The sequence below is a fragment of the Mobula hypostoma genome, chromosome 15, assembly GCF_963921235.1.
Source record: "Mobula hypostoma chromosome 15, sMobHyp1.1, whole genome shotgun sequence".
Taxonomy (NCBI): domain Eukaryota; kingdom Metazoa; phylum Chordata; class Chondrichthyes; order Myliobatiformes; family Myliobatidae; genus Mobula; species Mobula hypostoma.
Window position 1 is genome coordinate 32,050,092 of NC_086111.1, and position 19,489 is coordinate 32,069,580.

The following is a 19,489-nucleotide window of genomic DNA, read 5'->3' on the forward strand; positions in this document are numbered from 1 at the left end:
TTTTTTAATACAACTCATGAACGGTATATTGCAGCAGTTAAATCTTAGTGCATTGTTACTTTTATATACTGATTGTATTTTCATTAAAGTGCCCACAAGATTTCTTTCCAAATTAGTTAAAGTCTATGTAACCCTCTCACAGGACTCGTATGCAAACTTAGCTCGTTAGCTAACTCTGCTAACAACCACGTAACTCAGCGGTGAGAAGGACACCTTTCATAAACAATATACATCTAGGGTCGGTATGATTTGGGGTTCAACCAAACTGGAATGTGATGTTTCAATTAAAGAAACCTCGATTTGAGCAAATGCTGTGTAAATACCTCCCATACACAGTATCAGTAGGCAAGAAATAACAGTGCATGAAATTATAAAGTATATTTATCTATTTCAGCTTTATAAAACAGTGATTAAAAGATAGAAAAGAAAGAAAAAAATAAAAGGGCCTATCACAATTAGACCAGTCTAGATGTGCTCACGACCATTGGACTTCATCTCTTCCAAAAGCTCGATATAACTGTTACTCACGGCACCAATCCCACCGTCTGTCTGAAAGCACCTGTCATATTCCAAACTTCCCTTGAAGTCCACCTTGAACAAACTGGCTTTCTCAGGAGTATTGCTTCTTTCTCCTTGGAGCCATTCTTCTGCACAAAGCACTTCTTGCAATAAGGACTCTCCTTCCAACTGCATTCTGCGGTATCATCTCTTCTATCCCACTCCGCAGCTCCCACCAAAAGACCCCAAACCAGACAGCTGTCCATCACAAATCTCTCTCTCGGACCTTCTCCCTATCCCACAATCCTGATTGGCTGGCCCAATATAAAATTTGTGCAGTTAAAAAACATTGAACTTTAAAATATCCTCAACAATTCCACATTTTTGATAAAACATTGCCTTATTCCCATGACTGATTTTGAAGGAGGTGGAATAAACCAGTATCTGGATTTGAAATTTTACCTTCCATAAACACTCTTCAAATATGAGGCAGGTCTTTTCTGTTATCTGTGTCATTGTGGTATATATTAGTGGTTTGTAGAATGAGATCCTGTACAGTCAAAATCAAAAGCTAAATATTATCTCATTGATCCCATTACCTCTAAAATCTTTGTTCATTTATTTTTCATTATACTTTTTTTTAATTCTTTGTACTCTAGAGAAATTTCCATTGTGCGAATCTGACCTGGTGGCCTCCGTGGGTGTATTCATTGTATGATGCAGTGAGTATAAATCTAAATTTTATGTGTGATAATCAAAATCAAAATAATATTGCAAAATGAAGTAGTTTTTAGTTTAGATTTATAGATATATAAAAACAGGGCCTTTGGCCCAATCTGTCCATGCCAGTGAAGATGTGCACGAGATTAGCTTATATATTATAGATATATTTGGTCCATAACCCTCTAAACCTTTCCTTTCCATATACCTGTGTAAATGGTTCTTAAATATTATAATTGAATCTGCCCCTACCACCACCTCAGCTCATTGCAGAAACATGTCATTCTCTGTAAAGCTTGCCCATCTGATCTTCTAACTCTCCGCTCTATTAAACCTATGCCCTCTAATTTTAGACTTCCCTACCCTGGGAAAAGAAGTGTGACAATCCTCCTTATTTTTCTGTTTGAATACTAATTGATGTAAAATTCAGTATTCATGTAACAGAGTATTGAAAAATTCGCCAATTATTTAGATTTTATAGCTTGTAAAATTAGTTGCCATATGTTTCTAATAAAGCAGATATGTGTATATTTTATGTGATAAATTACTTAATTGCATTCATTTTTGTAAGCAAGATGCTTGCATTATGCTGCATAATTTCCTATTTCTGCTTGATTGTACTTCATATTGGTTTCCTTCAGTTTTTGGGTGTTATATTTCTCATGGCCAGTTGGCTGGTGTGTGATCTGTTCATATTTTTTGTGCCAGAGGTGGGGTTGAGGGTTTGGAGGTACTGTTGCTGTTCTTTTCTGAGAATGAGGGGGTCAGGGATTGTTGTTATTGTCTCTGTTTCTTTTCTGTGGGAGGGAGGGTGGATTTTGGAGACTGCAAGTTTTGTTTCTTTTCTTTTTTGGGCCGGTGGTAGGGGGGGAGTTGATGCCTTTTCTTTGATCAACACCCGTGGTCTTTTTTGTATTTAATGACTATCTGAGGTAGACAAATATCAGAGTGGTACTGTACATGCATTCTTTGACAATAAAATGAACCTTTGAACCTTTGATTTCCATATTATAATTAATCTTGTCTGCACTGAAATTAGTCAAGAACTCAATCCTTGTTCTAAACTTGCACTTTTTAAGGCCTGGTTGCACTGAATTAAGATTTGAATGTGATGTCTTATGTCATTTTCAATATTTACAATGTAAGAGGTCAGTTTGTCCCTTTGAGCTTATTCCGGTTCACATAGCAAACTTATTCTGCAACTAATTTTCCTTGTAATCTATTCTTGCCACATTCCCGTTTACTTCCACCATCACCCATCTACTTTAGCAAAAATTTGCAGTGGTGAGCAACCTACTGGTGCATCCTTGTGGGAGAAACCAGAGCATTTAGAGGAACCATAGAACAAAACAGCACAGAAAGAGGCCTTTTGGCCCCCCTTGGCTGTGCCGAACCGACTTTTCTGCCTGGCCCCACTAACCTGCACCTGGACCATATCCTTCCATACACCTCTCATCCATGTATCTGTCCAATTTTTTCTTAAATGTTCAAAGTGAGCCCACATTTACCACTTCATCTGGCAGCTCATTCCATACTCCCACCACTCTCTGTGTGAAGGAGCCCCCCCCCAATGTTCCCTTTAAACTTTTCACCTTTCACCTTTAACCCATGTCCTCTGGTTTTTTTCTCCCCTAGCCAAATGGGAAAAATCCTGCTTGCATTCACTCTATCTATACCCATCATAATTTTATATACCTCTATCATATCTCCCCTCATTCTTCTATGTTTGTATCTGTATTCCCAGATCCCTCTCTTCTACTGCACTCCTCAGTGCCCTACCATTTACCTTGTATGTCCTACCTTGGTTTGTCTTTCCAATGTGCAATACCTCACACTTGTCTGTATTAAACTCCATCTGCCATTTTTCAGCCCATTTTTCCAGCTGGTCCATATCCCTCTGCAAGCTTTGAAAACCTTCCTCACTGTTCACTACACCTCCAATCTTTGTATCATCAGCAAATTTACTGATCCAACTTACCACATTATCATCCAGATCATTGATATAGATGACAAATAACAATGGACCCAGCACTGACCCCTGTGGCACACCACTAGTCACAGGCCTCCACTCAGAGAAGCAATTCTCTACCACCACTCCCTGGCTTCTTCCATCGAGCCAATGTCTAATCCAATTTACCACCTCTCCATGTATACCTAGCGACTGAATTTTCCTAACTAACCTCCCATGCGGGACCTTGTCAAAGGCCTTACTGAAGTCCATGTAGACAACATCCACTGCCTTCACTTTCCTGGTAACCTCCTCGGAAAGCTCTAATAGATCTGTCAAACATGACCTACCACGCACAAAGCCATTTTGACTCTCCCTAATAAGACCCTGTCTATCCAAATACTTGTAGATCCTATCTCTTAGTACTCCTTCCAATAATTTACCTACTACCAACATCAAACTTACCGACCTATAATTTCCCGGATTACTTTTAGAGCCTTTTTTAAAAAAATGGAACAACATGAGCTATCCTCCAATCCTTCGACACCTCACCCGTAGATACCGACATTTTAAATATATCTGCCAGGGCCCCTGCAATTTCAGCACTAGTCTCCTTCAAGGTCTGAGGGAATACCCTGTCGGGTCCTGAGGATTTATCTACTCTGATTTGCCTCAAGATAGCAAGCAGCTCCTTCTTTTCAATCTGTATAGTTTCCATGACCTCACTTGGTTGCCTTGTTTCCATTGACTCCATGCTATTTTCCTTAGTAAATACAGACGTAAAAAACCCATTTAAGATCTCCCCCATTTCTTTTGGTTCCATACATAGCTGACCACTCTGATCTTCAAGAGGAACAATTTTATCCCTTGCTATCCTTTTGCTCTTAATATACCTGTAGAAGCTCTTTGGATTATCCTTCACCTTGACTGTCAAAGCAACCTCATGTCTTCTTTTAGTCCTCCTAATTCCTTTCTTAAGTTTTTTTTTGCACTTTTTATACTCCTCAAGCACCTTATTTGCTCCCTATTTCCTATACATGTCATACATCCTCTTCTTTATTAGAGTTCCAATATCCCTTGAGAATCAAGGTTCCTTATTCTTATTCACTTTGCCGTTCATCCTGACAGGAACGTACAAACTCTGCACTCTCAATTTCTCCTTTGAAGGCCTCCGACTTACCAATCACATCCTTGCCAGAGAACTACTTGTCCCAATCCATGCTTTTTAGATCCTTCAAATTTGGCTTTTTTCCAGTTTAGAACTTCAACCCGAGGACCGGATCTATCTTTATCCATGATGAAGTTAAAACTAATGGTGTTATGATCACTGAAACCAAAGTGTTCCCCTACACAGACTTCCGTCACTGGTCCTAACTAAAGCACACATATTCACAGGGAAATTATGCAAACTGAACACAGTAGCAGAAGTCAGGACTAACTCACTAGCTGCTCCAGTCTGCTGTCCATTGCAAGATTGACATTAAGTTTAGTTTTAGCCATGAGTATGTTTAGTATGAGAACTTTATGAGAACTGAATGTTCAAAATTATATGTTCTAATGTTCAAGTATTTTTAATTTAATCAGAAATCAGTATTTATCTCAATCCATTAAGAGATTCAAATAAAACTGTCTGCAAAGATTTGCATTCATTTGCAGAACAAGGAACCAGTTTTGTTCCCTTCAGTTGCTTAGCACGATTGTATAGCGAGTAACTACACTACAGATAGGGAAGATCTACATTTGTTCAGACTGATCATTGAGAAGGAAATTGCAAACAGTCCCATTTCCTCTAAAGTTTGAAGTCTGAACAATTTAAATGAAATTAAAATTGGCCAGAAACACTTTCTGTATGGTAAGTTTGCACTTGTTCTGGTTCCAGTGGAAATAGGGCCTGGATTTGATGCTTTGTCATTCAGTGAATCTCTCGCATTCGTTAGCTAAACATGAATATTATCTGTTTACATGAAGTACCAGACCACGCGAGGAAATCTTTTCTTAGCAAAAAGTCAGTTTGAAGACATGATAGAATAAACAATTTGTCGTCACCACACTAATTTCCTGATTTTAATTCTGTTCTGTAGGGAGGACATAGTGTCATTGTCAAGTACCTGAATGCAGGAAATTAATATAACTAGGAGGAAGTAATAAGTGCAGGCAAAACCTGTAAAATAGAACCACTTATCCTCTAATCTGAGCAGTGATTTAGTTTTGCTGTTATCTATATAGGAAATACTAATGGAAAGAATGAAAGTACAACTCCGAGAATGGGATGAAAATCTCAAAGATGACTCCCTTCCCTCAAATCCTGTAGGTAAGAATTATAATAATTTATTAATTATATGTTATTCATTAATTATTTTACTCAGCTTGTTTTAAAAAATCCAAAATCAGTTTTCCTGTTCATTGCCTTTTTTTAATGCAGACATAAATGCAGTTTTGAAATTGCTTTATTTTAGTCCTTGCTGTTCAATGAGTTCATTGGATGGAGAAAGCTTAAATGAAATGACTAGCAACTTTACATTACATGTAGAAATAAATAAATTTAATTAAACTATTTCAGTAGTTAGTTCCATTTAAAAACTCATTGATAGGTATCCAGACTACATCTCGAACAAGAAGAATTGCAAATTATTGATTGATTATTGTTCTTTAGATTTTTCTTATAGAGTTGCTGCGTGTTTGCCTATTGATGATACCTTAAGAATAGATCTGCTTAAAATTGGTAGTGCTATTCAGCGGCTCCGTTGTGAATTGGATCTGATGGACAAAGTAAGTGCTAAAAAAGGTTAAATTAGACTCCTCTACACAGTAATTGTGCTTTTAAATCTGTGCCAAGTGCTGTATTCCATACTAGAACCAAATATATAATTGCCTTATTCAAATTTTTGAAAAGCAGTGTCCATTAATCTGATACTGTTGTTGAGACAATTGTCTAATTGATAAATCACATCACATAGCATTGTAATCAGGGACCAATGTTTACAGCTGCAAGACACAAGTAAAATAGTTATTTATATAATGTGTGTTATTATAGTGTTATAAGTGTTATAAATAGTTATTTATATATTAGTGTTCCTTTTTCAAAGTCCCAGTTGGATTCCAGTAGTTGGAATTTTATGTTATGGTAAGTTATGGTATAGCTTAGGAAGTTGCCATTTTACCTTCAAATGTATTTCTTTTGAGTGCTGTAATTTTGTATTGTTGGTCAAATATTTACAATAGTCACAAAAAGTTATAACTAATGTTTTGGTTTACAGTGTACGTCTCTTTGTTGTAAAAGATGCCACCACACAGAGATAACCACAAAAAATGATATCTTCAGGTAATATTTTTCCCCTTTTGAAATAGTAATCAGATTTGGGTTTATTATCACTGTGTATGAGGTGAAATTTGTTATTTTTGTGGCAGCAAATTAACAAATTTCATTGAGGTTTAATGAGACTGGATAAAAATTGTGACTTGCTATATTCTTGCAGGAGTCAATAAGAAGGAGCTTTCTCCTAGCTGAGATGACCTGTAGATCACTCAAGGGGAGGACAGATGAGAGAAATGTTTTCATTCAGGGTGACGAATCTTTGGAATTGTCTAACCCTGTGGAGGCTTGATTGTTGTGTTTATTTAAATCAGAAATGAGGGAAAAATATAAATAAAGGGAATAGAGGAATGGAAGGATGTTGCAAGAAAACTAAGTTGAGCTCGATCGTTCGCAATCTCAATGGATAACAGCAGGCCAGATAGTGTTCCTTCTATATATTCTTGTATTATAGGACTGTAATTCTCTGACAAATTCTTTAAGATGTCAGGGAGGGGGTACAGAAGCCTAAGGACCCACACCGAACGATTTAGGAAAAGTTTCTTCCCCTTTGTCATCAGATTTCTCAACGGTCTGTGAGCTCATGAACACAGCCTCATTATTTCTTTCTTGCTGAAATTATTTGTTGTGTAATTTATAGTAATTTTAAGTCTTTGCACTGTACTGCTGCAAAACAATAAATGTAATGCCATATGTTGTTCATCCATCGTTGACATCGATGAGGACCTCGACACCATTATGATGGTGTCGAGACTAGCGCTTGATTTGGATTTAAGTGAGGGAGAGTTGCACAGCGTCAGCCCCACTCTCTCTTCCCAATTCCCATCTGGATCCAGTGGTAAGACAGAGTCGAGACGGCTGGAGATGGGACTAGGCGCAGTGGATGACCAGGACGTCTTCTGTGTCTTGTCCTGCTCTACACGTTCCACGACGCTTGCAGAGACCGCCTTCTTGACCGTTGGACCTTCTATGGGTCTCATCTGCTCAATCCGCCAGAGTCTGTCTTCACGTGTCGGGATAGACAACTCCCTATCTCACCGAGGGTTTGAGACCCGTTGGCTACCCTCACCTGGTTTAGCCGGCTTGTCGAAGCCGTTGCCCGGGGTGTGGCCGCTGTCGCATGCAAACAGCTACGGGGAGCCACAGGTGAGACTGAGTGCCAGGTGGGGACCAAAGGTGGACTAATGCCATATAAGACAGTAGTAATAAACCTGATTCAGGATTGTTAGCAACTTCAGAGGTAAATAAGAACAGGCAGGAGGAAAACTTTTGCCTAGTGATGTAAATAGATCAGTTTGCTTGTGCATGCTTTCAGCTTTTCATTTACTCAGAGTTAAATCTGCAATTACTATGTACATGCTTGTAAGTAAATCCATTCTGGTATCCACTTACACACCTCAAATTTGTCACTTGCCTTTGAAGCAAATGTAATGATCTACACTTTAATTTGTTGGTGGACATCTGCATTTCTTTCCATATTTTACCCATGATTTCTCCTCATGTATTGGTTTATTATTGTTACTTATACCAAGATACAGTGAAAAGCTCGTCTTGCATACAATCTGTACAGATGAAATCATCACATTGAGCTAGAATAACATAAAACAATGACAATGCAGAAGAAAGTGTAAAAACTTTATGTTAAATTGCAGTGCAGTTAAACAATGAAGGGCAAGATTGTAACAAGGTAGACTATGAGGCCAAGAGTCCATCTTATTTCGCAAGAGGTCCATTTAAGAGTCTGACTGATAGTGGGATAAAAGCTGCCCTTAAACCTGGTGGTACATATTTTCAGGCTTTTGTATGTACTGCTTGATGGGAGAGGGACTGAGAAATAATATCTGGGATGTGTGGAGTCCTTGATTATGCTGCCTGCTTTACTAAGGCAGCGAGAAGTACACTCAGAGTTCATGGGGGAGAGCTAACTCCTTTGATTCGCTGAGCTGTGTCCACAACTCACTGCAGTTTCTTGCAGGCATGTGCAGAGCAATTGCCATGCCAAGCCAATATGCATCCAGACAGAATGCTTTCTATAGTGAATTGATTAAAAATTGGTAGAGTCAATGCAGACATGGCAAATTTCTTGAGCCTTCTAAGGAAATAGAGATGTTGCTGAACTTTCTTGGCTGTGATACCAATGTAGTTGGACTAGGATGAGATTTTGGTGATGTTCACACCTAGGATCTTGAAGAGCCAACCTTCTCAATCTCTACACCATTGATGTAGAGAGCAACATGCGCACCAGCCCCTTTTCTGAAGTCAATGACTAGTTCTTTTTGCTGACTTTGAGGGGAAAAGTTGTTGTCTTGACGTCATGTCACTAAACTCTCTACCTCCTTCCTGTGTTCTGAGTCATTATTTGAGATGTGGCCCATTGCATTGGTATCATCTGTAAGTTTGTAGATAGAGTTAGAACAGAATCTGGCCACACAGTCAAAAGTAGGAGGATGAAGACACCACCTTGTGCCAATTGTGCAATACTGTTACCAATTATACTTCTGCCTAGGACTGTTTAAAATGAGAAACTTTGATTTAACGTATCAAATTCAGGATCACCCCAAATGTACCAAAGCTATGTACATCTTTCACAGAGCCATCTCTAAAATAGTATAATTTAAATTTGGAAGCAAGAAGTGGTAAGTGTGAAGTATTTCTGCACAATAAATTACTGTCAATGAAGCTGCCCCCTCTATTCTCAGACCAGATGCATCCTTGCAATCCAAAGCATCGACTGTTTATTCCACACCACAGATACTGGCTGAAATAACAAGTTCCTCCAGCAGCTTGTTAATTGCTCCAGATTCCATCACCTAGTTTTGTGTCTCTTGTGTCTCTGAATCCAGTAGCTAAGGATGTTGCCGGGACTTGAGAAACTCAGTTACAGAGAAAGGTTGAATAGGTTAGGGCTTTATTCCCTGGACCGTAGAAGAATGAGAGGAGATTTGATAGAGGTATATAAAATTGATGAGTATAGATAGAGTGAATGCAAGCAGGCTTTTTCCACTGAGGTTAGGAGAGAAAAAAAAACAGAGGACATGAGTTAAGGGTGAAGGGGGAAAAGTTTAAAGGGAACGTTAGGGGGGGCTTCTTCACACAGAGAGTGGTGGGAGTGTGGAATGAGCTGCCAGATGAAGTAGTAAATGCGGGCTCACTTTTAACATTAAAGACAAACTTGGATAGGTACATCGATGAGAGGTGTATGGAGGGATATGGTCCAGGTGCAGGTCAGTGGGACTAGGCAGAAAAATGATTCGGCACAGCCAAGAAGGGCCAAAAGGCCTGTTTCTGTGCTGTAATGGTCTATGGTTCTATAAGTTTCTGATCATTATTGAAACATTCCCAATATCTTGCAATATTTTGATCCTGAAGAATTAAATACCAGAATTGAATCACTTCAAGCCTATTTGCCTTATAGCTAATCTATGCATCATCCTCATTACTCTATCCATGTTCCTTGCTATGTTAGTTTAATACAAAAAAAAATCAGTTTTCAAAATCTCAATTTTCACATTTTCTTTGGCTTTGAAGAAAAGATTCCAAATTTTTATCCCCTTTGTGTGAAAGGAATGCTTTCCTGATTTCATTGCTCCTTTTGTTCTGGAGTCTTCCATCAGAATAACATATGTATCTGTTCTATTGAGCTCCCCTATTCTTAACATCTTCATGAGATCAACTCAAGCTTAACATACTAAGTTTATGCAGTAGTCTTAAGAATACAATCCTGCAAGCTCTCAATTGGCCTCCATTCATGAGTCCCTGATTCTTCCTGAGATGCATCATTCCAAATTCATGCAGTACTCCATTAAAGACTCCAAATAACTAAACCATTACTTCACTTAATTTTCAACTCCTTGAAATAAAGCTTCATTTTATTGATGTTTTGATTACTTTGTGCCTGGTTACTTGTTTTAATGATTTATCTAAATGGACACTTAAATTTCTTCGCTGGTTCATATCTCTTGGAGAATTGCTCATACTTCGGTATAAAATCAGTGAACCAGTCAAGAGAGTCAACCATTGAGAGTTCTCAAGCTGTTTTGCAATTCAGTATGACCATGGTGGATCAGCTTTGCCCTTTGACTCCACTTGACTGTCTGATTCATATCACTTTGTTGATTCCAAAAATTTATGTGCCTTGGTATACTAATTAGGGTCGATGTGGCATTATTTTTCCAGTAGTTTAAATTAAAGGTTCAAAGGTCGAATTTAATGACAGAAATGTATACAATATACATTCTGAAATGCTTTTTTCTTCGCAAACATCCACGAAAACAGAGAAGTGCCCAAAGAATGAACGACAGTTAAATGTAAAAACTCCAAAGTCCCCCCCCCACCAGCAGAAATAAACGTGCATCAGTACTGTCACTGAGCCCAAGCGTGTGCTAAGCAATAGCAAAGACACAGACCAAAGTTACCCCAAAGGCTTCGCATTTCATCCAACTTTCAACAAGCTACAGGTTCTCTCTCTCCCTGGCAAGAGAGAGAGAGGTGTTCCCCATTTTCACAGTGAGCGGGAGACATAACAACAGCCCGCTGGTTTATGATGTTGAAAGTCCGTTTTGTTGCTTTTTCCAAGCCCTGTGTCCGAAGATCGCAAAGACCTCGGGTCTTTGGGCCCACAGCGGAAGATTTTCCAGCCTCCCCGATGACACACAAGGCTACTACCGTGACACTGACCCTCGATCCGCCTGTCTCCAGAGCCCTGAGATCTTAGGCTTCCGAACACAATCGAGACTCTCAGGCCAAACCCTTGGCATGTCGAGTAACGGCCAGTCGTGGAACCCTGAGAACAGGTCCCATTCCCGCAAAGAACTGAAGCCTGCAAGGAAACTCCAGGTCAGGGTCTTCAAAAGAATCCTGAAAGGGAAAAATAAAGATATTAAAGGTAGAAATAGAACTGTTTCCTAAGATGCAAGCAAAGATAGTGGCCGTTAAGTGCCATTATCCCTCCTAAGCTCAGCTGTATTCTTTTAATTTCTATCATTTTTTAAATAATATTGTATCAAAGATGGGGTTTAGCTTTACCATCTTTCTTCAAAGATATTTTGTGGGTGGAATTTGTTCTGGCCCATCCAGATGGCTGTATTATGTCATGTGAGGCTCTGCCGCCACAAAGGGTTTCATTGGCATATCTTCGATGCCAGTTTGTCCCTCCAGATTCAAACTTGATAAATCCATGGCATTGCTGAGTGCAGGTGGCAATATAATTTCAAGAGTTAGTTTTCTATCTTTATTGCTGTGTAGAATACTTAATTTCTTAACTTTTATCATCCATTTTCTTCCAGCTTATCATTATATGGACCCATGGCTGCCTATGTGAATCCTCATGGCTATGTACATGAAACCCTCACCGTATATAAAGCTAACAACTTGAACTTAATTGGTCGGCCGTCAACTCAGCATAGTTGGTTCCCTGGGTAATTTTATACTTGACGGTATCTTTTTAGAGTGTTAAATTTGTTATTTATTAGCTACTGTAATGAAGTTGTTGAAATACTGTGTCCTATTTCACTCATTCTGAGCATATTTAATTAGCAAAGTTCAATGTTAAGGATTCATTTAACAGTGTACATTTACTGTTCAATTTATGCTTCTTTTCTATTACTAAAGTTGTATATAATTCAATTTGTAAACATTTTGTAACTGCTCAGTATGATACTGTTTTGTCCTTAATACATGTATTTATTAAGTATGGGATCTTGTAAGTTAGCCACAGTTTAGCCTTTATTGCTACCTTAAATGATGTGTGCATGCATGTATCCAGAGTTTCCTTTTGCCTCACCTCTTTCCACTCCACATTCTTCCGTACACTATATTTCATGCTTCCTTATGTTAAGTGTTTTATATCATATCTATGCCTCTTTCATAAGTCTAAATGTTCTTAATGTTCATCATTATATTCTTCAAGTCTTAGATAACCTACATATTTTTAAATTACAGTGGCTTCCAGTTAATTAGGCCATCAGCTAATTGGGGCAGCTCTTAAAGAACAAAAGCTAACTGACAAAATTGCCGGGATTCCCTTTGTTTATTTGGGACACTATCCAGCTTAATTGAGGCAAGAAACTATTGCCAAACAGGTTCTAACTAGTGTCAGTTGTGTGCACTTGCATGGCTGTTAGATGCTACAACAAGCTTAGAGCACCAGTTTTTAAATAGCATCAGTGGCATGTGTTTGTATTCAAAAAGCAGTGATTTTTGTCACTGATAGTTGGTGAGAACTAAGCAGTAAGACAAATCAGAACTGTTTTGCTCACCACGGTTTCAAACATTCAGGCTTGGAGGTATAGAAATAGTTGGGGTGAAAAAAACGATTTCACTATTCATGTTAGGACATATGAAGAATTTGAAGGTATCTTGAGTGTTACAGTGGTAATGAAGATTTGGAGGATGCAGTCATTGATAGCATTGTATGAAGGCAGTCCATTATCTGCACTAGGTGTCTACATTGATTTTGTTAATCAAAATAACACGGCCATGTACACTAGATTAATTCTTCTAATGGGTATTAGAAACTAATACATTTGTATCGTACTGTATTACTATTGTTCTGTATTTCATTTAAGTACATAATTTACTACCCAGTTTGTCTAATTGGGGCAGCTGCTTAACTGGGCCAAAATGTACTAGTCCCAGTGTGTCACAATTAACTGGAATCCACTGTATACAGGTGACCCCGCTGTCCGAATGTTCTCTTTGCGACATTTCGCTTTTACGAAAGACCTACATTCGTACCTGTTTTCATTAACCGAAAGAGGATTTTCTCTTTTACGAAAAAAGACGCTCGTTTTAAACTTGTGTTTACCCTGAGAAAGACTACCATGACCATGAAGCCTTGCGAGGGCAGGTGTGTGTGCATGCATGACGTGCGAATGCGTGTAGGTGTGCATGCATGATGGGCGTGTACGTGCGAATCCGTGACATGCACATGCGTGTACATGTCAATTTTTTTTTCCGACAAATCAATTTTGGCTCGAACTTCCTGATTCTGGTAATTGAATACTACACTGTACATACATTATTTCTACTTTATATAGGCTGAGTATTTATCATATCATTCTGACGTTCACTATATGTTAGTGTTATTTTAGGTTTTATGTGCTATTTGGTAGGTTATTTTTTGGGTCTGGGAACGCTCAAAAAAATTTCCCATATAAATTAATGATAATCGCTTCTTTGCTTTACGCCATTTCGGCTTATGAACGGATTCATAGGAACGCTCTACATTCAGATAGCGGGGGAAACCTGTATTCAGTATTCCCAGTCCAAGTCATTTTTATATAACAAGAATTAATTCCTTGGGAATACCACTGTTTATGCTCAAAGCATATGTAATGTTCATGCTACTCCTCCTCCCTTAATTCTATTGCTGGCAAAATTATTAAGTAGAATTTTAGAAAATACTTTTTAAAAATCCATGTTCACAACAATATCAGCTACATCAGCTTTGTCAGCAAAACAGACTTCACAATGTAGTTGTTTTAATATTAAAAGGTATCAAAATGCTGGTTATGGTTTGTATCTACATATAGTTAACTAAGAAAATTTCTAACCTCTTTCTCATTTTGAAATACCTGACAGCTTTGCGTGGACTATAGCCCAGTGCCGTACTTGTGGAAGTCATATGGGTTGGAAGTTTACAGCAACTAAGAAAGACATGTTGCCCCAGAAATTCTGGGGATTAACACGGGCAGCTCTGCAGCCCAGGATACCAGAACTGGATGATGAAAGTCAACAGGAAGGATGTTGGCAACCATGCCGTTAATGTGTGTGTGTATATATGTTAAATATATATTTTATATATAGATATAAATATCTATAAGTGAATAGCACTGTAGTTACTTGTGCCAAAGAACCTCTAGTTCTTATCAAAAAGTTATTCAAGAATATAACAGCAAATTGAATGACGTGCATGACATGGCTCTGTTGGATTTAATAACTTAAATGTTAAAATAATCAGAATCAGATATAGCACTATCATATGAAATATTGATGCAACTTGTATCAATACATTACGATACTGTTTTAAGCAACTTGCCCCAGATCAGGTGCAGTGATTTAATGAAGGTTATCTTTTGGAAACAAAAAACAACTAAAAGAATATCACTTGGAATATGGATAAGTCATTTAACGTTCTGAGATATTTGACTATTTGCTGTTCGAAGGAAGATTTACCATATGAGTTTGGACAGGACACTACCCTGACATTATTTTGTTTTCTTTATTTTAAGTTTACATACATTACTGTTAACTAAAGTTATTTTTCAAATTGCTGTTTGCAGCTTTCTAAGATGGAGTTTTATATTGCATCTTAACAGGGTATTTGTAAAAATGTTCCAGTTAAAAGGCCCCTCTATGGAATGAATAGTTTTCTTCCATTATCTTACTGCATATCAACTGTGTTCCTTACTCTAACAACCTAGGGAACTTCATTCCCATGGACAAATGCTGGATTAGTCATTGTTTTGCCTTATTTGCTCAGGTATTATGCAAACAAATAAAAGAGAATTGTGAACCCCAAACGAGATTAATTTTACACACAAATTTTGGAAAGGTAGTTTCCTTTCTTAGAACATACATTATGAAATTAGGTACATCCCCTCTATTTTTTCCATCATATTAATAGACTGCAGAAATGTCTCATAATTACGGTAAGATGTTTTCAGTGGGGGAGTGAAGGCAGTTGGTACCTATAAAATGAGCTCGCAAAATGCAACAATTTTAAAAGCAATATGCTGTTCACAATTAAGAAATTATCATATTTTAATTTTGCATGTAGGCCTAATTAGAAATCTTTTGATCGTTACCTTAGTGTTCCTTCAAGATGCTTGATAACACCTAATATTTTAAAATGGAACCATTTAAAATGTCCATTTAAGCCTTTTTGATAATCATTGTGCATAATTCTGGGAGGTGACTTGCAGCAAGCTTATTCTAACAACTTTATGATTTAATTTTAGTTTTTCAATAAATCTACAGTTATTATTCTGCTGAGGCTACTGAAAAATTATCTGTTGTAGCCATTTCAAAGCAGCTGGCGTATTAGTTGTTGACAGACCAGAATTTGTGATGTGGTCAACTTGTTATAAGGCACTACAGTGCTGTTCTTAGTTTTCATTCTGGCAAATTACTTAGTTCCTAGTAAATGGTGTTATAATGAGATCTATTTTTCTTGAGATAGTTGTAAATAATGGGATTTACTGTGTGTTTAGTAATTGAGAATCATTGTCTTGAAAGCATTGTTTTAATTGTAGGTACTGTATTCTGGGAAGCAGTGCTCTTTTCAGTACAGAGGCTTGTTTTTGTCAGATTCAATTGGAAGTAATTTATACTGTTCTTTACAAAGCAAATGGAATGGAACTAAGATACAAGTGAAATGATTAAAATATTTTGGAGACATTAACAAAATTTTGCAAATTTCTTTTATAATGCTACCTACATCCATAATTTTATATTTAATGAACAAATTAAAGTAATAATGTTTTGTAGTATTGAAATGTTTTGCAAGGCAATTTTTGCCTTTTGCTCAACAAAGAAAAGTATTAGTAAATCTGTGTTCCTAAGTTGTTGTCTGATCAGTTTAAATCTTGCTCTGTATTCTTGGATGCTGAGTTGGATTTGCAGCCATTTTCACAATGATACAGGTTATTATGCTCCTAGCTGTAATTTAACTGGTCCAGTGGATTATCCAAAGTATTTAAAAGTGAAACAGATAACAGGTTAATTTTTGATATGATTGGGGGAAAAAGTGGTACATTGAAGTGCACCTGCTTAATCTGAGCCATTTGAAATTTATTGGAAGATGAAGGCTCTCATTTTGTGGTAATTTTGCATTTACTTTTAAAGATATTTGAACGTTGAACTGGATGCAATGGCAATGTATTAGAACACAATAAAGAAGAAAGAAATCAGAAAATGAACAAATTGCATTTTGGAAGTTAAATCTGAGCCTTCTGCTTTTGAAGAATCAATAATAATTCCACCAGCTGTGATCTGACTATTTGGTATGGTACTTTGCTTTCTGTTTATGTACTTAGTTTCATGATATTTGAAAGACCTATTAGTAATCAAAGAGAACTGAGGTCATTTTGAGGCTTCAGTAGATGTTCATAAATTCTGAATTCAGTTTAATTTTACTGAAAGAAATGCTTACTGTCCAAGGTGATGTGGGAACAGTTATACAATACATTAAGTCCTTAATAATTCCTGAATAATTCTTTTCTCTATTGAATCTAAGTATCGTTATAGTGGCTTCAGTTCTAGTTACTTTAAATATGTTTATTGCTTTGCCACTCTGAAGACCATCTCAAATCAAAATAACATTTACATCTTAGATTAGATTATGAGAACACGCAGTCCTCTTTTATTGTCATTTAGTAATGCATGCATTAAGAAATTTTACAATATTTCCTCTGGTGTGATACCACAAAACACAGGACAGACCAAGACGAAAAAACTAACAAAACCACATAATTATAACATATAGTTACAACAGTGCAACAATACCATAACTTGATGAGGAAGTCCATGAACACAGTAAAAAGTTCAAAGTCTCTCAAATGTCCCACATCTCATGCAGACGGGAGAAAGAAGAAAACCTCTCCCTGCCATGCCCGACCACAGTCCGACTCTGAGTCATCTGAAAACTTCGAGCCTCCGATCAGCTCTCCAACACCAAATACTGAGCGCCATCTCTGTCCGAACGATTCGACCTCAATCTCGGTCGCCAACAGCAGGCAAAGCCGGGGATTTTGAGACCTTCCCTCTGGAAGATTCCCGACTGTGCAGTAACAACAGCAGCAAACTGGCGTTCCAGAAATTTCTCCAGATGTTCCTGTGTGCTTTCATGTCTGTCTCCATCAAATCAGAATTGTCCACGGCCCCTATTTAATGGATACGATATCATTTTTCACCAGAGGGCTGCGCACGCGCAGCACGCTGCTCTCTCTCCTCCCACCGTTTGCTAAGTGACCTCAGCACGACAAGACATTCACGTTTCTCTGAGTAATAGGTAAACACTGTTATCTAGCTTTCCTATAGGTTGAGAAATAGTTCATGAATTGCCATGCAGAGTTCAAGTTCTTTGTAAGCACGTTGGATCATATATTAGATTATTCATATTATCTTGAGAGTTTGATTTACTAGACTTTGCAAATCTTGAATCTGTCTTGTAGTTATCATTCTCTCACATTCTTCTCTTATATACTTAACCTTCTGATTGTTGTTGCCATAACCCTTCCAAGAAATGGAGCAGCAGTACATGGCATCTCAGCCACAGGTGGTGGAAATTAAAGCCTTCTCAGATGACCTTCTGTTACCTTTCCCAGTTTCTAAATGACTGGTTAAAATCAGTGGGAAAACATGTATATTTAAAATAATACGAATTTATATTTACCTATTTGTTCTTCAGTGAAGGTTAATGGCTCCATTCAAGTATATAGAGCTGCACTACCACAACAGCTTCTTGTTCTAAATTTGACATGTCAAGGTGACTTCTGAGGAAACAGATTTTACAATGTTGGAATCTGAAACAAAGATAAATGCTAGAAAAGCTTAGCAAGTCAAATGGCATCTGAGGAAAGAAGCGAAATGTGTCGAGCCAGGGCCTCTTCCTCAGAACTCTTATTTCACCCTTAACTTTTTAATTACATACCGACTTTGATTCAACAGTAAGTGAGCTCATTTTAAATTGTACTTCTCACTCATTCATCATCACCTCTGAACTTCAGGAGGTGGATGCCCTACTGCTTCCTATTCCCCTCACTGCAGTTAATAGACCATATTTAGTTGATTGCTAGCTGGTACTTGTATTGTGAGCAGATTGTTCTTTTCTTGAATCTTGCAATGTGGAAATTAAGAATGAAATGGAGGTCAGTTGTTTCATTTAGTCACCTGCTTTGTTACATTACTGTCCACCTCAAGGTCTGTGGCAAAGGACAAACCTCTCGCCTAAAGGAGATGGATGTGCTTTCTATTCACCCCTTAAATTTACACCAATTATGGCAGGTATATGTCATGTGGCACCATTCATTTGAATTTACTCACTGACCAATATTGAAAAGGCCAGTGTGGATAAATGGTTTTGGTTGATAATTGATTAAGCATTCTTGTTTGTTTAAATAATTGTGAGTTAATGTATAAACATGTGAATGGCAGACATCAACATGCTACCCTGTGATATGTGTGATCCTCACTTAAAACAAACACGAAGTAAACCCACAGATCGGACTCCCGTGTCTTCCTTCAAAATATTAAACTAATTTAAAGTTACAAAACATTGGTAATGAAGTTTTTTTTTAAAACAAACCCAAGATAGCTATGGACCTGTTACAGTGCAGTGAGATGTTAGAACTAAAAAAATCGCAGCAAGGAATAGCAAGAGAGAAAAAAAAAACAGCACTGGCAGAGACTAGTGTTCAAAAAGGCAGTAGTTGGAAGAATTCATCGGTTCATTAAGAAGTGAGTATCGGGTAGTAATCATAAATTTAAAGAAAAACAAATGGCTGGCTATGTTGACACATTTGAGTACACGACGGATAACTGGGTTTTATATACCAAGCAAATTGAATAGTAATTTGAAGCAAATGAAATAGCAAATAAGAAATAAGTACCAATTTTTCTGTGGATTTGGTTTAAAGGCATACAGCTTGCCTCAAAGTTTAACTACTACAATCGAACCAGCAGAAATGAGCTTTGCTGATATTTTCGAAGTAATGAGCATTTAGAACTGATGTTATTGTTCATTGCAGAACACCTTAGGTTTCATAAACAAAATCAAAAAGAATGAGAATCAATTTCAGCATACATGGCTGAATTGAAGAGATTGAGCATTGTCAGTTTGGTAATGAGCTTAATGATGTACTGAGAGATAATTTAGTTCATGGAATCTTACAAGAAAACATTCAAAAATGGCTATTAACTGAAGCACAACTTACATTTAAAAAAGCAGTTCATATGGCTGTATCAATGTAATCAGTTGGAATCAGGAATGAAAGTGAGTGTGAACAAAA

The 19,489-nt window shown here is 37.4% G+C and overlaps 1 protein-coding gene across 3 annotated transcripts in view; it reads left to right on the forward strand.

Annotated features, from left to right (window-relative positions):
* The window catches only part of crbn (cereblon), a 32,136-nt gene extending 13,379 nt beyond the window's left edge, over positions 1–18,757 (forward strand). Inside the window, exons 6-12 of one of the 3 annotated variants that reach the window (XM_063067889.1) lie at positions 1,158–1,220; positions 5,393–5,477; positions 5,820–5,935; positions 6,424–6,488; positions 11,765–11,896; positions 14,061–14,249; positions 16,326–18,754. In XM_063067889.1, the coding sequence (XP_062923959.1) occupies positions 1,158–1,220; positions 5,393–5,477; positions 5,820–5,935; positions 6,424–6,488; positions 11,765–11,896; positions 14,061–14,244 (645 nt within the window). In that variant the 3' untranslated portion in view covers positions 14,245–14,249; positions 16,326–18,754. Of the gene's footprint in view, positions 1–1,157; positions 1,221–5,392; positions 5,478–5,819; positions 5,936–6,423; positions 6,489–11,764; positions 11,897–14,060 lie in introns of all 3 variants that reach the window. The other 2 variants (XM_063067888.1, XM_063067887.1) reach the window with 2 other exon arrangements.
* Positions 18,758–19,489: the final 732 nt, after the last annotated feature.